This window comes from Pelecanus crispus, chromosome 8, assembly GCF_030463565.1.
Source record: "Pelecanus crispus isolate bPelCri1 chromosome 8, bPelCri1.pri, whole genome shotgun sequence".
NCBI classification, from domain to species: Eukaryota; Metazoa; Chordata; class Aves; order Pelecaniformes; family Pelecanidae; genus Pelecanus; species Pelecanus crispus.
In genome coordinates, this window is record NC_134650.1 from 26,077,954 (window position 1) to 26,092,790 (window position 14,837).

The 14,837-nt window shown below is 53.2% G+C and overlaps 1 protein-coding gene across 1 annotated transcript in view; it reads right to left on the reverse strand.

Moving 5' to 3' along the window:
• Positions 1 to 2,226: 2,226 nt before the first annotated feature.
• PLEKHG4 (pleckstrin homology and RhoGEF domain containing G4) overlaps positions 2,227 to 14,837 on the reverse strand; it is a 100,442-nt gene continuing 87,831 nt past the window's right edge. The window contains 10 exon segments of the mRNA XM_075715714.1: positions 2,227 to 2,277; positions 2,279 to 2,556; positions 3,141 to 3,404; positions 3,491 to 3,607; positions 4,193 to 4,406; positions 4,805 to 4,975; positions 6,484 to 6,708; positions 7,043 to 7,132; positions 7,857 to 8,106; positions 9,794 to 10,743. Of these exon segments, the coding sequence (XP_075571829.1) occupies positions 2,227 to 2,277; positions 2,279 to 2,556; positions 3,141 to 3,404; positions 3,491 to 3,607; positions 4,193 to 4,406; positions 4,805 to 4,975; positions 6,484 to 6,708; positions 7,043 to 7,132; positions 7,857 to 8,106; positions 9,794 to 10,743 (2,610 nt within the window).

Genomic DNA, 14,837 nt, shown 5'->3' on the forward strand with positions numbered 1-14,837 from the left:
CCAGGGTCAATATAACCCTGAAACAGAAAGTTACACTACTTTTCTTAAATATCTCAGTTTCTCTTCAAGCCCTTCCAAAAACTTTATAAAATGTGCAGCTTACAGAACAAATAGTAACAGAGTCACTTGTAACAAAAATCTGTACAGCTCATAGCTTTAAAAATAATACTTTTTTTTTTTCTCTCCAAACTGCTGTTACTTATTACTCATAAATATAGGGCTAACAAGTTTTGAATGCCCAAGGTCCCATCCAACACCAAAGCTATTATGTGTAGTTGACAGAAACCTTCTTGGGACTTCCCCCCAGCCAGAGGTCAGGTTTTGGACTGTTTGAAAGAGACTGATTATGTATTTAAAAAAAAAAAAAAAATCTTCATAGGTGAAGACTGTCTCCTTCTGCTGGTCAGAGGCCTGGGGTCTTCAGTGAGTTTGAAATGGCAATCAAACCTGGAACACAGCACCGTGCAATGGGTTAGACTGGCTGCACTCCCGTGACATGGCAGGATCCCACAGGTCCCTCTGTCCCGGCCAGCAGTGATTTTGCAAAACACCTGAAAACCACCATTTGTCAGAGCTACATTTTGGTGGGGAAACAACATTTTACTGGAAGAGCGTCGCAGGAGAAGTGCGGCTCTTCCCCACACGGAGGGCTGCCTCCGCACCTCAGGACTCTCCCAACGGCTACATGCTGCTGGCCCAGCTGCAGCAGGCCAGCAAACCGTGCTGCTTCTGTGGCCACTTCAAACGTCTTGTCTGTGACCTGCCCCCAAGAAGGGGCTCTGGATCTTAAATTTTAACCTTGGCTGGTTCTGTTTAGCTGCTTATGAACTCCTGCACCTGCAGATCACAAGCCGTGGGCCTGCATGCTTGTAACCCCGCCACAGTGCCAAACCTATGAGCCATCTACCACCCTGCACCTTGACCACAGAAGCCCTAATCCTGCCTCTCTCGTGTTCATACCCCTCAGCTCCCTGTGAAAAGGGAGGCTCAATCCTAAAGACAGAGAGGAAAAGCTGAGCCAGGAGCAGGCTAGTCTGAGTGGGGCGTGACATGACTTTCCAAGGGCTGCCACCCACACGAAGGAAACCCTGCTTGGCTGCATGTCTCGCCAGGGCTCATCCCTCCTGAGATCAACAGCGATTTCCTCGCAGACAAGACATCCTCCAGAAATCAGTAAGTACAGGAGCAACATCTGGCAGCTCCCTCTGGTCATCCTGACCATAACCTAGCACGTTCCTTTGCCTGGTGACATGCAGTTTCCTTTGGAGGTTCAAAGGAAACTGTGGAATAAATCCAGCTTGGGGAGAATACCATGGATTCCCCAAGGCACTTCAGAGGGACTAACGAAGAGCAGGATTTCGGCAAACAGCCACAAGAAACAGATTAGTGGTTAGACAGCTGGGGAGCATTCAGAGGAAAGAAACTCATCTGAACACTGATGACTAGGTGGTGCTCAAGCCTCTACGACCTGAAAGTGATTTTGCTTGCTTTGCTTCTGCTCCTTCAAACCCAGGAGGCATCAGACTGGCTCTATGGGAGCCATCTCTGTGGGAGCTGGTCTTCTCTAACCAGATGAATCAGAGCCTCGGAGACTGGTCAGAAATGTGTGTGGAAAACTCATTGAGAAGCAGAGGGTGAGGTTCTCCTGATTCAGAGCTACTGACAAACCTGACCAGCACTCAGAGCTGCTGGAAAATCCCCTTCAGGGGCTACTTACAACAACTCCACTTCCTTAGGCGGTATACGTGTGCAGAGGGGCTCACACTATTGTCGAGGGACTTATGGTGACCTGGCCTGCTTTCTGCAGAGGAGAGAAGCCAGCATTAGTACAGGGTTAGAGGACAACAGCATCAGGACACAATCTAGTGGGAAGGGAAGCAGCTGAGAACTCTCAGGAACGTAAGAGGAGACACATTAACATCTCAGAGCAACAGGCTTCTGCTCCTCCATCTCATCACTCCCCAGAAATGGCCCAAGCCCCCCAGGAAAGGAGCTGAGCAGCATCTGTAGCAGAGCTCCATCCATCCCAGGAGGTTACATATGTACCCCAGCCCATGACAGCATTAAAGCTCCTGTGTGTGCAGCATCCCCTCCTGGTGCAGCCTCCAGCACTGCAGGTCCTTTCCAGTGCATCTCCTTGGGGATCTTGGCCACTGCAGGGGAGGCTCTCACAGCAGAGGGGCTTTCACCTGCTCCAGAGGAGGTGAGTCTCTGTAAGAGGAAAGGTCACTTCCCCACAGTGACTCCTAGCCCAAAAGCAGCATCTTCAGTCCCCCCCGTGAAGGGCAGTGGCTTGAACCGGGGAGGCAGTTGCAGGAACAGGCAAAGTGAAGAGAGTATTTTGGCTGCTTGCACTTACTGCAGAAATGTACTGGCTGTTTGTGAACCTGGGTTTCTCCTCCACTGCAGAGCTGTGTTGTGAGCCTAGGGGCATGTAGGGGGGTGAGCCCATGTCTTCACAGAAGCTTTCTTGTGGGATGCTGGAGACACAGCCACTGTCGGAGCCACTGGAGCCGCTGCCTGACATGCAGTGCGATGACTCTGAGCTCTCTGTTGCTAGGGGAAGAGAGGAAGGTCACTCTAATGATCGTGAATTTGGCCTACATGACCTGTACCACATACATGTGGTAACATACCTGTTTGCAGAGGCACTGGCCACTCAAGCCCACAGATCAGCCACACCCCTGTCTGGACCTCTTTAAAGCCACAGTCAACAAAATAACCCAAGGAAGTGTGGCAAATTATGGTGGAGATTGGTATAGACTGCCCAGTGAAGTTCACAGAGGGGAAGCCAGGGGGTCACTGGACCAGGCTGGCGAGAGCAAGGGACAGAGTGCCTCATACCAGAGGCGCAGGCAGGCAGAGACACAAGCACTGGTCTCCAAGGTCACAGCAGCCCTAGCATGCGGCACCAAGCCCACCACTGGGATGGCTGCAGGTTGGTGAGCACTTCACTGATCCCTGTGTCTGAGCTAACTCCCCCCATGAAAGCTAAGACAGAGCTGGCATGGAAGTTTGGCTATGGGGCAGGGACTGCCATGACCCCAGCAAGCCTGGTGTGACCGCACAGCGCAGAGCAAGATGTGGGGATGAGCCCGCACATCCTGGGGCACGTTGCAGAGCAGCGGGCTCATACGTACTCAGTGAGGGCTGGCTGCTTGTCTCGTGCTCCAGCTCATCTTCCTCGATGCAGGTGCCAATATCAAAGGGGCGGCTGGGGGCCAGTACGCCTGGCAGCAGAGCCTGGTCCAGGTACATGTGGAGGTTGAGGGGCCCCAGCAGGGAGGAGGAGGAAGGGCTGTATGCAGTGGGACTGCTGCCAGCGGAGAGCTGCACCTGTGTCCTCTTGTACGGGTTGGAATGGTCAAACAGAGACACCGCAATTGATGCTCTGGTCCTGGCACCTGCCAGAAAACATACCAAAAAAGCCCTGAGCACTAGTCCTGCCTAGCTCACACAGAGCGAGGGGGCAGGCACAGCTGGCACTCACCTCTGCCTTTCATGATGTAATCGATAGCACGGTCATTGATAGCCGCCTCACTGGGTTTGATATCCAGGAACGGCTTGTTGCCCACACCCATGGAGACCATCTCCTGCATACGGATTTCTGGAGGGGAAGAGACCCACAGCCATATTGTGAGGTTGCTCCAACCCACCCCATGGGTGCTATGCAGCCCCAAGCCAGAGCACTCCTGGGCCAGGCTGCTCCTGAACTACTGAGATTAGATCTGTTCGCCCCTTGCTCCCCAGTCCTGAGGAGTCTCCACAGACAAGCAATCACGCCCTGCTCTGGCCAAGTAGCTCAGTGCCATGCCACCTACGAGAGTCCTGCCAAGCGGGAAGCCTGGGGCAGAGAGGAGGGACTCAGCCAGACAGCTGCCACTCCAGTAGCGGCCTAGATCACGGGGAGAGCAGTGAGCCTTTCAGGAGCACAGCCCACACTCACAGGGCAGGGAACTCTGTGCTAGTATCTCCCGTTTCTCTCTCAGAGTCCAGGCGGGTGCCTACAGTCACAGAGCTTGGACTGGTCAAGTTCTCTGGGGATGAGAGGCAGGGAAGGGACATGCCCAGCCAAGCCCAGCACATGCTCCCAGGGCTGCATGCTGGCACACAGCTGCTTGCTGCACAGAGCTGCCTGGTAACAGGCTCCAAACCTACTCAGGACAGCATGAGCTGAACAGGGCTCCCGCACCTTTTGCGGCACAGACGCCCCAGGAAGGAATCACACCTTTATTGCGGGCTGCCTGCTGCCACAGGATCTTGGCAATGTCACTGGTCCAGGCCTGCTTAGTGTCAGCTGAGCTGGCCTGGAGGATGTAGGTGTCACTGGACTTTCGCCTTCGGAACCAGATCTCAAAGCGCAGGCCACTGTCTCCAGAGTTCTCTGTCAGACCAATGTCTGCAGTCTGCCAGAAGAAGGAAGAGCAAAGCATCAACTGGGGCTCCACTAGGAGCAGAAAGTGTAACCGCTGCCTGCACCCTGTGCCAGAGCTACCCCCAGCGCTTCATCCAGAGTCAGCACCACCTCCCTGCCACACACACACTGTCTTTCCCTCACATTCTGCATCCCTCAGAAGACCTTGGCCCCACATCTCACAGCATGGAAGGGGCCCAAGCATTAATGTGTGAAGTATTCCCTTCTGGCTTCACTGCATGGCTTGAAGAAGGCTTAGCAGTGGTGGGAGCAGCTCTTCTGCTGAAGGTACTCCTCCTGCTCCTACTCCCTGTTTCAGAGCCACGTGTCCATGGGGAAACCAGCCATGGACACCTTCTGCACAACAGGGAGCTGCAGGGCTGCCCTTACCTTGAAGGAGCGCTTGTAGATATACACATCAAAGCCACCCTCGATCTTCTTGGGCTTGCTGAACAGGATCAGGTCCTCAAAGAGGAAGACATGCCGCTGGCACTTCCTACGGCCCAGCCAAATGGTGAACTCATCCTGCCGCACCAGCTGCCCCTGCTCCTTCAGGTTCACCTGGACACAGGAAACATCCCGGTTAAGACCCCAGCAGGATCAGCTCCAGGCAACCTCAGGCCTGGATATGGAGAGCAGGGTCCCATATGGCTGTGGCCTAGGTGGTAAAGAGGTGGCAGCTACCTGTCATTTTAGGAGGGCTCTTAAAGACGTAGGGCTGCATGGCACTGCTAGAGGCCACATCAGGCTGAAACAACTGGCCCAGAGCTCAGGGGAGAGCTGCACCTCTCTCCTAGGCATGGCACACAGATGACACTCTGCTGTCACCCTGTGCAGATCTGTGACAAACCTCTAGGGTGGCAACTGGAGGCAGCAGCCAGAGCATTATCTTAGGAGGAAGAAGAGAGCTGAAGAGGAAAGGAGCCCCATCAAACTGCCAGGAGCACATCTGGGTCAGAAGGCCAGTCCCCCAGTTCTTCCTGTCCCAGATCCATCTTCCTCCACCCTGAGCCCTGTGGTTTCCCCTCCTCTAGCACTTTGGCATGCCGCTCCTTCAAGTCCCACCTAGCTGATTTTGGCCCACCCCTGGCATCAATATCAGTTTGAATGCCTGACCCAGCTCACTATCACCAGCTCAAAAGAGATGGAAGAGCCCAGGGCAGCCTGCAGGACACCATCTGCAAGGGCTGCCAGGCTGCCTCGCATCACCAGTAAGCACCTGGGAGCATGTTTAGAACGAGCAGCTCACCCAGCTCAAGTAACAGCATCCAGGCTGTCTGTCCTAGCGGATCAAGGAGACCTCCAAGCCCTGCTGTTCCCTTGCCCTTGTCCTGGTTTTGGCTGGGATAGAGTTAATTTTCTTTCTAGTGGCAGGCATAGTGCTGTGTTCTGGATTTAGTGTGAGAATAATGCTGATAACACACTGATGTTTTAGTTGTTGCTAAGTACTGCTTATGCTAGTCAAGGACTTTTCAGCTTCCCATGTTCTGCCAGGTGCACAAGAAGCTGGGACGGGGCACAGCCAGGATAGTTGATCCAAACTGACTAAAGGGCTATTCCATACCATATGACATCATGCTCACTATATAAACCGTGGAGAGCTGGCTGGGGGGCAGCAATCACTGCTCAAGGACTGGCTGGGTGTTAGTCAGCAGGTGGTAAGCAGTTGCATCACTTGCTTTTTTTTCCTGGGTTTTGTTTCTCTCTCTCTCTCTTATTGTTCTCCTTTTCATTACAATTTTTATTACTATTATTATTATATTTCAATTATTAAACTGTTCTTATCTCAACCCACAAGTTTTCTTACTTTCGCCCTTCTGATTCTCTTCCCCATCCTACCGGGGGGCGGGAAGGGTGAGAGAGCAGCTGTGTGGTGCTTGGTCACCAACAGAGCTAAACCATAACAACCCTGTATCTCAACAGTCCTGTAGAGAGTATTGGCAGATGGCACCCTGATCACTGTGGGAATTTGAGGGAAGGCTCACCATACAATCCAAAGACCCCAAATCTAGAGAATGGGAAGAAGTGTGGCTCTGCCCCCCCAGGCAGGGGAGGACACTGGAACATACGTCACAGTCGCGGATGGCATCCATGGCTAGCAGGTCATTTCCATGCCGGAGCTGAAACTTCACCATCTCCTCAGCTGCACGGAGGTAGCCCAGCTCCTGCTCTTGTGCCTCACTGCACTCCTTGATCAGGTCCTTCAGGAGCAGGGCGTATTTGCTCATCCGCTGGATGGGTTTCAGCAGGTAGGAGGCCAGGTCCATCTTATCCCCAAGCTGCACCTGCTTGAACTGAGAAACACAGCAGAGTGACGGCAGCAGCCTCCCGGGGAGAGCCCGGTGCCCCAAGGCAGGCACTGACACCCACAGCTTTCCTGACAGGGGTACTCTGTTCTCTCTGCAGGGAAATGCAAGGCCATAGGACCAATGCTGCTGTGTGCTGTGCTCCTTTCCAAAGCACTCACCACATCTCTGCCCCTGTCCCCCCACATACACTTGTGCAGAAAGCTGTGCCAGGAAAGCAGAGATAGTGCTGAGCATGCCTCAGGTAGGAAAGTTGGGGTTGTTTAAACAGATCAGTGACCCAAACACCAAGAGCAATTGTGATGTAGGCAGTGGAATTTACCTTGAAGAAGGTATTCCCGTGGCTGGCCAGCAGCGAGTCCGACTTTGGCTTGTTCTTGCTATACAATGCATACATCCCAAACTGGTCTTTCTGCAAAAGAGATCCTCGCATGAGACCAACGCACACCCAGGATTGTGACAGCCATGCCCTGGGTTGGTTACTCTAGTACTTCTGCCTCTCCCACACTGCACCAGAGCCTCCTATGGCATCAAGAATGACTTTGCTTCAAGTTCATTACAAGCCAGGGAATGTTCTTGTCTTCCTACTCCTACTGTAGCTAAGACTTTTTAATCCATTGTCCTTTTACCCCTTGCACCTTACATATCCCAGCAAATACCATTCACCTAGTAGCAGCAAACATACATGGAGCAGCTGAGCTTAAGACTGATGCCCCATGTTTCTCCCTAGCAGCCCTTTTCAACAAGAGCAGCAGGTCCATACCCCTCCACTCATTAAAGTCCTTCCACACTGACACCACAGACAGAAGACAGGGTAAGGGATGGCCCTGCAGAAGCAGGTGGGTTTTAAGGAGCAGACATTTTGCTTCCCTGGCAGTGTCTCTTGGTAGCAAAGAACAACAGGAAAGGCAAAGAGCATCTACTGCTGCCTGGGCTCAGCTTTGCAGAGTCATCCCAGCCCAACCTAGCATTTGAGCTGGCAGGGGACAAACCAACCCAGCACAGGGTAGTCCTCCTGCTCCCAAAGAGCCACTAACATGCAGGTGAGCAGCCAAACGTATAGGCACTGCTGGCCATAGGAACCAAGCACGTGTCTGGAGGAGCCCAACCCCAGGAGGAAGGTGCTGATGCCTTACGTGTCGGAGGAAGCAGTGGCTGACTCGCAGTGGGTGGTTGCAGCAGCTCTCAAGCTCTCGCAGGAAGTACTGGCTGTGGAAGTCGTAGAGTTTCTCCAGGTTCCCAAAAATGACGCTGCGCTTCCCACGCAGGTCCTGGGGGAGGTCGAGGCGCTCCATCTCAGGGAAGTAGCTATCGATGATGTAGCAAAGCGACCTCACATATTCCCGCTCCGTGGTTACCATCTCATCAATGATGTGCCGCAGCTTGCTGCAATAGGGAACACTCAAGCCTTGAAGGGACACAGACTGCAGCGGGGCTAGAACAGTCTAAGAGTGCCTGCAAAGCACTGGGCTATCCCTAGAGAAGCTCTCCCCAAGACCCAACACGGAGATGAGATGATCCCTTAGCACCATCCAAGCTCAGATTCAGAACTGCCTGTGGTAGCTCTGACCCTGAGCACTGACAATGAGCACTTGTGGCTGGTCCAAGGAACTCCGTCAGCTTTTCTGTTCAGGAAGGGCAAGCCCCAGGCTGCCTGTGGTGCTGACCCATCCTCAGCAGGACACACATCCCTGGGCCCACCCAGCCCCTGCTCTGGACAAACAGGCTGCTCTGCAAACGGCTACACTCTTGAAACAAGAGGGACAGCAGAAATCACGATAATTTCTGTGAGGAGGAGTCAGCCTGATGACTGGATGCTGTGGGAGGCATCTGGGAGAACACAAGCTCTGGACCCAGGTGCTGTTGGGCTTGTCCCAGTAGAAATGAGAGTGGGAAACAAACCTTGTATCACAACAGCAGTTCCTAGCACAGTTTGCTCCGCACATCTCCAAAAGGTAGCGCACATCACTCTTAGGTACTCAAGGTTTCCACTGTGAGGCAGTGCTGCACCAAACATAACTTCTCCAATGTGTGCCTGCCTTCCCTGCCTCTCAGCTTTCCCCCAAGCCAACTCCTCTGGCTGTTCAGAAGACGGAGAAGCAGGACTGCCTCAGCACCCACAGGTGGAAGGGCTGCTGCCTCACTCCCTTGAGAAGCAAAGCAGTTAGCCTATCTGCTGCTGTTCTTCCCCTGCCATGAGCTTTCCTGACACATGCTAGGATATCAGAGGCCCCTTCCAGAAGATTTCACTGTCCCCAGCCATCCCACCCAGAGCAGAACCAGTTGAGAAGCTCTGCAGTCCCCCTGCATCCGGCACTCGTTTCTCATCCCTGCCACCATTTTTTTTTTTTTTTTTTTTAATATGTCTTTTCCAGTGAGAGCAGCTGTAAGACCTGCCCGGTGACCCGCTTTCAAGAACAGCTCACATCCCTGGGCCCTCTGTAGCCTAGGCACATTGCAGTATGACAACAAAGTTACATTCAGATCCTCAAGGACAGAGAATGAAAAAAGAAGAGAACAAGAGCCAGCTCTTGGTCACCCAAACACAGAGAACTCAGCCCCAAAGGGAAAATACAAACACCCTCTTACCTGTGAAGCTACTGTCACAGGGTACTATGCCTCCCTACCAGTCTGGGTACAGCACCCCCCCAAAGTGTGCGGGATGATGGACCATGCTTCTGCTCTCCCGCTATACCTGTACCACTGGTTGCTAGGTCCCTGAATACTGTGTTTCTGCAAACCCTCATCATCCAATGCCAACAATGTTCAGAGACTCCCTTGCCTGCCTGGGAACTGCTCTTTCTCCTCTTATGGAGGAACCATGCTGTAGGGGAAGAGCAACAGATCCCATTTCCCTGTCTCCCACCAGAAGCAGGTGCCAGGCTACGTAGGGACATCCCTGTGGGCCTGCCCAGCACCACACACGTGTGTGCAGGGACGCTAGAGCTACATCTCCATCTATCTGCCCGGTACCCATTACCAAAGTAACTGTCACTACAGAGCTCTTCACATCTTTGCTGGCTGCCTTTTAACCACCCTCAGGACCAGAGCACCAAGTGTCACAGCCACTTACCTGCCCCAGCTCTTGGCTTCTGACACGGAGAAGCAGCCCCTCTGTCCCTCCAGCAGGCAGTCTGCAGCCCAGCTGTGAGCGGCTTGCTGCCGCAGCGCAAAAGTCCTGTCCACCAGCTCAGTGCTGCTCACCTCCAGCCCTTTAATAAAGACTCCAGTGTTGCCGTATCTGGCTGGTTCACTCAGCGTCCTCTGGCAGCCTGACCACAGGCTCTCACCGCAGGGGAGGTCAAAGCTTTGGGCCTTCCGGAGCATCCTCCTGGGAGGTGGCTTCCCAGAGGCTGGAGTGGAGGTGCAGGATGGCTTCACCTCTAGGGTTTCTAATATGCTCTCCAAGTTTGGCTTTTCTTCAGGCAGCTTTGCAGACTTGGAGGCCCCGCTGGCAAAAGAAACTCTGCTCAAGTGAGGACCAGGGCTGAGAACAGCTTGGCAGGCAAATTCTTCTGCAGCACTGACATCGCCAGGGCAGCTCAATGAGGGCGAGGAAGCCTTACCCTTAGTCCACCCCAAAGAGCGGTTGGGCCTGTTGCAGCAGTGGGATGCGCTGCAAGACCTGTCCCAGTGGGACCCAGGGGTGGCCCCCTCAGAGTGCCTCCGGTGGGACAGACTGCCAGCCTCACTGCTGGCCTGGGGCTGCTCCCCCGCAGCTGGTTTGCTGTCTGACAGCAGAGACCTCCTTGTTCTCAAGGCTGCTTCGAGTTTCTTTTCAAAAACCAGCTTGGTCTCCTGGCATTTAGACCATGCAAATTTCCACTGCTTGAGTCCCTTGTCACTCTTTAGCTCACAGGCCAGCTCCTTCATCTCCTGGAACCGGGCATCGCTAATGTCCGGGTGCTGCCCCTTGTAACTCTCCAGGCACTTGATCACCCCTGCACAGTGTTCGGCAGAGCTACAGTCCTCCATGCTGATGCAGGCAAGGTGTCGCATCCCTTCCAAGGCCCACTCGTATGCCTGCAGAGAGTGAGAACAAAAAGAAACAGCCAGTCAGAGGGATTGAGGGAAGAATAACCCTAATTTGGTGCCTAAAGCGCAAGACAAGAGAAAGGATCAGTGTGTAGCCACCACAGTTCCTTGAGTGTGAGAGGAGGGGGAGCTGCTGTTGTCAATGGGGCTTAACAATTCAGCAAAACAAACAGATCCTTATGCAGAGGGCTTCAGCTGTGCTGGCTGCTCTGCCACAGCTCCACCTCCCCACCAGGTCCCTGCGATGCTGGGCACGTTTGTCCTCTCTGGTCAGGGGGGCCCAGGGGAAGCTGCTGCCAAGACTGCACGAATTCATACCTCAATACGGCCCTGCTTGGTATAAAACCTGGAACTCGCCCTCCTCCTTCGTCCAGCCATTCTCGCCACTACCACGCAGGATGAGGTCAAGGGGGCATCAATAAGCTGCAAGAATGGGATAACTGTTCCCCATGCCATTTCCCCAGAGCTGATGGCACGCAGTGGCCTGGAGCTCAATCAGTGTGGCTCTGTGGATCACCCCAAGTGCTCTGACCCATCCTTGCAGCAAGTAGGAATCGGAGACTGTGCAAGCCCAGTTGCAGCTTGTGCATCTTCCATGCCTGTTGGCACCTGTGTGGTGTGCTGAGCCCTGCCTACCTGCCTGGCTCTGCTTGCTAGTACACTACATGTTTGTGCTGGTTAGTCAAATACCGAGCTCAGCAGTTTATTTCTAATGCTCCAGGAATGCTGGAAGCAGTTTCACGGGGCTTAACTTTAGCAGTGGTGCATATGCTGGCCTTGCTAAAACATCTCTGCCGCATCAGTCGAACAAGAGGAGCGGGGAAAAATGTGGTCCAATGTGACAGACGCAAGGTAAGAGTGCCTTACCACCCACTGCAGGAAAGGGGCTAATGAACCATGCATGAATAGCTCTCTGTCATTGATAAAAATGAGAGGAAAGGCAAACATCTGAATTAGTCAGGCTCATAAGCCACTACTTTCTCTATAAAGCAGAGATGATGACAAGGTTTAACTATAGATTGAATAAGATGTGACCAGCTGCCATAGGCCTGGCCAGGGAACTTTGTGTTTTCACTGATGAGCAGTAGAGTTGTTAAAAATCAGATGCACAAGACAGGGAAAACATCCCGGACAGGCCTGCCTGGCACCTTCCACCAAATGCCCAAGACCAGCAGATGTGTGGAAACACCACAGGCTGCCCTTGAAGTGAGCCAAACCATCTCTAGCACTTGACCTGTCAGGCCCTGCATACCCGCTATGTTTCTGCAGAGAAGCAGACACAGCATCCCCATCAGGGACATGGTGGTCAAACAGATCAGGTGCCAGGCTCCTCTCTGCTGGTGACAAGAGATAGGAGTGCAGGAGGTGCTTCATTCACATGGTGCCTACCCCCTAGATGGGGATGGCGATGAGAGCTAAGCGCTGCTGTTTGTACGAGAGCTGAATGCCAGCACAAGGAGTGGCCTGCAGACTGAGCAGAGTCACTCCAGGGACAGATGCCATAGGAGCTCCCACAGCTGTCCACATTGCTCTTTTGAGCTGCAGCTGCACGACGTGTATGCAGCCAGCCCCATTACTCATGCAGAGCAAGGAGCTGCTTCAGAAACACCAGCAGCTGCTCAGGCAAAACTCTTCTCGAACAGCCCCACACAACTGCAGCACAGGACAATCAAAAGAGCATCAGGCCCCTCTCCTCCCATCACCCTGCCTAGTGCAGCAGCAGGCCCCTGACCTGCCTCTCTCTTGATCTAGGCTTTATGCTCTAGACTTGCTGGGGGCAGGGAGGGGCACGCAGAGGCAGAGGACACACCAGACCCTGGTGAGAATCTGCATTTATCTGTGATGCAGAGGGTCTTATATTCCCTGGAGGCAGAAGCACATCAAGGTGAGGTGAAACACTGAGTGCAGTGGGGCCCAGCAGACCCACATGGCAGTGACAGATGGCCTATTTTGCTGTGGTTTTTTGAGCTGCTCCCTCCAGCTGTACACAAACCAACACCAGCCCCTTCCAGCTCTGCCCTGAGCAAGGGCCGGCCATCAGTGTGGGCTAAAGGCACATCTCACCTCTCTGGCTGTGGAAGTCAATGGGTGATCCTGACAGAAACCTGCATGCTGGCTCCTTTTCGCTCACTGATGGGAAAAGTTGAGCTCAAAAGGCACACAGGGCTCTGAAAGAGGGTGCTGAGAGCAACGTGCAGGAGAGGCACAGCCAGCAGGCCAGCCTGGCCTTTACACAGCAGCCAGTCAGGAAGACAGCCACCCTCTGAAGGCTTTCTCTGAGGCTGGGGACCTCACTACCATGCACAGATGGGAAAGAGAGATAGAAAGAGATAAAAGAGGCTTCTTTTATTTCTAGGAAATTCCGCAGATCTGCATGGGGCCACAGTGAGGAGGAATCAGAGCTGCAAACCACACAGGGAGGCAGCCCAGTCACCTCTCATCTTCATATGGTACCTGTCTGTTCTTGGCAAGGACTCCAAGGGCTGTGCAGAAATGACTCTAAATCTCAATGACATTTCTTCCATCCCCAGTGCCTGTCGCAGGCCAGTGAATAGCTCAGCTTTGTTCCCTGCACAATGGGAGCAGCCCTCCAGACCCTGCAGCTTGATTGGTAACATGCTAAGTGGCCACCAAGGCTTTCTCCAGTCACATCATCTGCTTCAACTGCCCCTTTTAGCACATGAAATGGCAGCCCTCTCCAGGGACCAAGAGTGCCCTGGCACCCAGGAGGGAACACCATCATGCAGGCAGGGGTATTGCCATCATCTGTGCCCCGGTAAGGTTACAAACCATGCTCAGCCAAGCCAGGATACTGCCCTCCAGCCATGGGATTTCTGGGGAGCAGGCAGCCCTACAGCTTCTCTGCAAAGCCGCAAGTACTGCTTGTATATAAGAAGAGGCACCTGTGTGCAGGGAAGCTGAATCTTCCTAACCATGTCTGGAATCAGGCAGGAAGGAGCCTGTACCTCAGCTTTTGATCTTTACAGACAAGTTGTTACTGAAACTCTCAATTACAGGATTAGAGACAAACGTGCTTCCTGCATCCACAGGGCTGACCTATCCAGCAGCTGCGTGAGGAGTCAGCAACAGGTTGGTCCTGCCAGGCTGCCCGGGGGAGGCAGGGGCTCTCAGGGACCTGCTGTGTCACAAGGAAGAGCGAGGGACTTCATTAGAGCACAGTGCAACCCTCAAGCCCATCACCCTGTGTTGGTTCCTGCTCATTTCACCATGGGCAAGGCTTGCAGTGCATTGAGGACAGAAGCTCCTGGAGTCTTTTGTCTTTGGCACCACTAAAGTGTCATCTACAAATAGAGGCCAAGAGAAGCTGCTTGGCCGTGGCTCAGGGCACATTGCCAGCACTGCACAGAAAGCCTTCCAGGGGTCCCAGATCCTCACTTGAGCTACCATTCAGCTATTACACCTCCCCAACCCAAACTTCTCACAAACCCACCAGATTCCTCTCATACTCAAGGTCCAGTGATCTCTAAGACACCTTCTGGGTAGCCAAGACAGGAGACAGACACTGTGCATCTGCAAACATATGCCAGAAGGGGCAATTTCAAGGGGGCCTGCCTTTGTCCAAACCTTCTCTTTCATCTCTTCCTGTGGGGACACAATGACTATAACTGTATTTTTCTTGTCATACAGTAAACTGGGTGTCTGAATAGGCAGAGGTAGGTGGAGTAGGCAAATCACAAATCCTCCAACTTTCTGCAGAAGAAAAATACACCCAGGTGGGTGACTGTCCTGGTTTCGGCTGGGATAGAGTTAATTTTCTTCCTAGTAGCAGGCATAGTGCTGTGTTTTGCATTTAGTAGGAGAAGAATGTTGATAACATGCTGACGTTTTTAGTTGTTGCTAAGTACTGCTTATGCTAGTCAAGGACTTTTCAGCTTCCCATGCTCTGCCAGGTACACAAGAAACTGGGAGGGGGCACAGCCAGAATAGTTGATCCAAACTGACCAAAGGGCTATTCCATACCATAGGACGTCATGCTCAGTATATAAACTAGGGGGGGTTGGCCAGGGAGCAGCGATCGCTGCTCGGGAACTGTCTGGGTATCAGTTGGCGGGTGGTGAGCA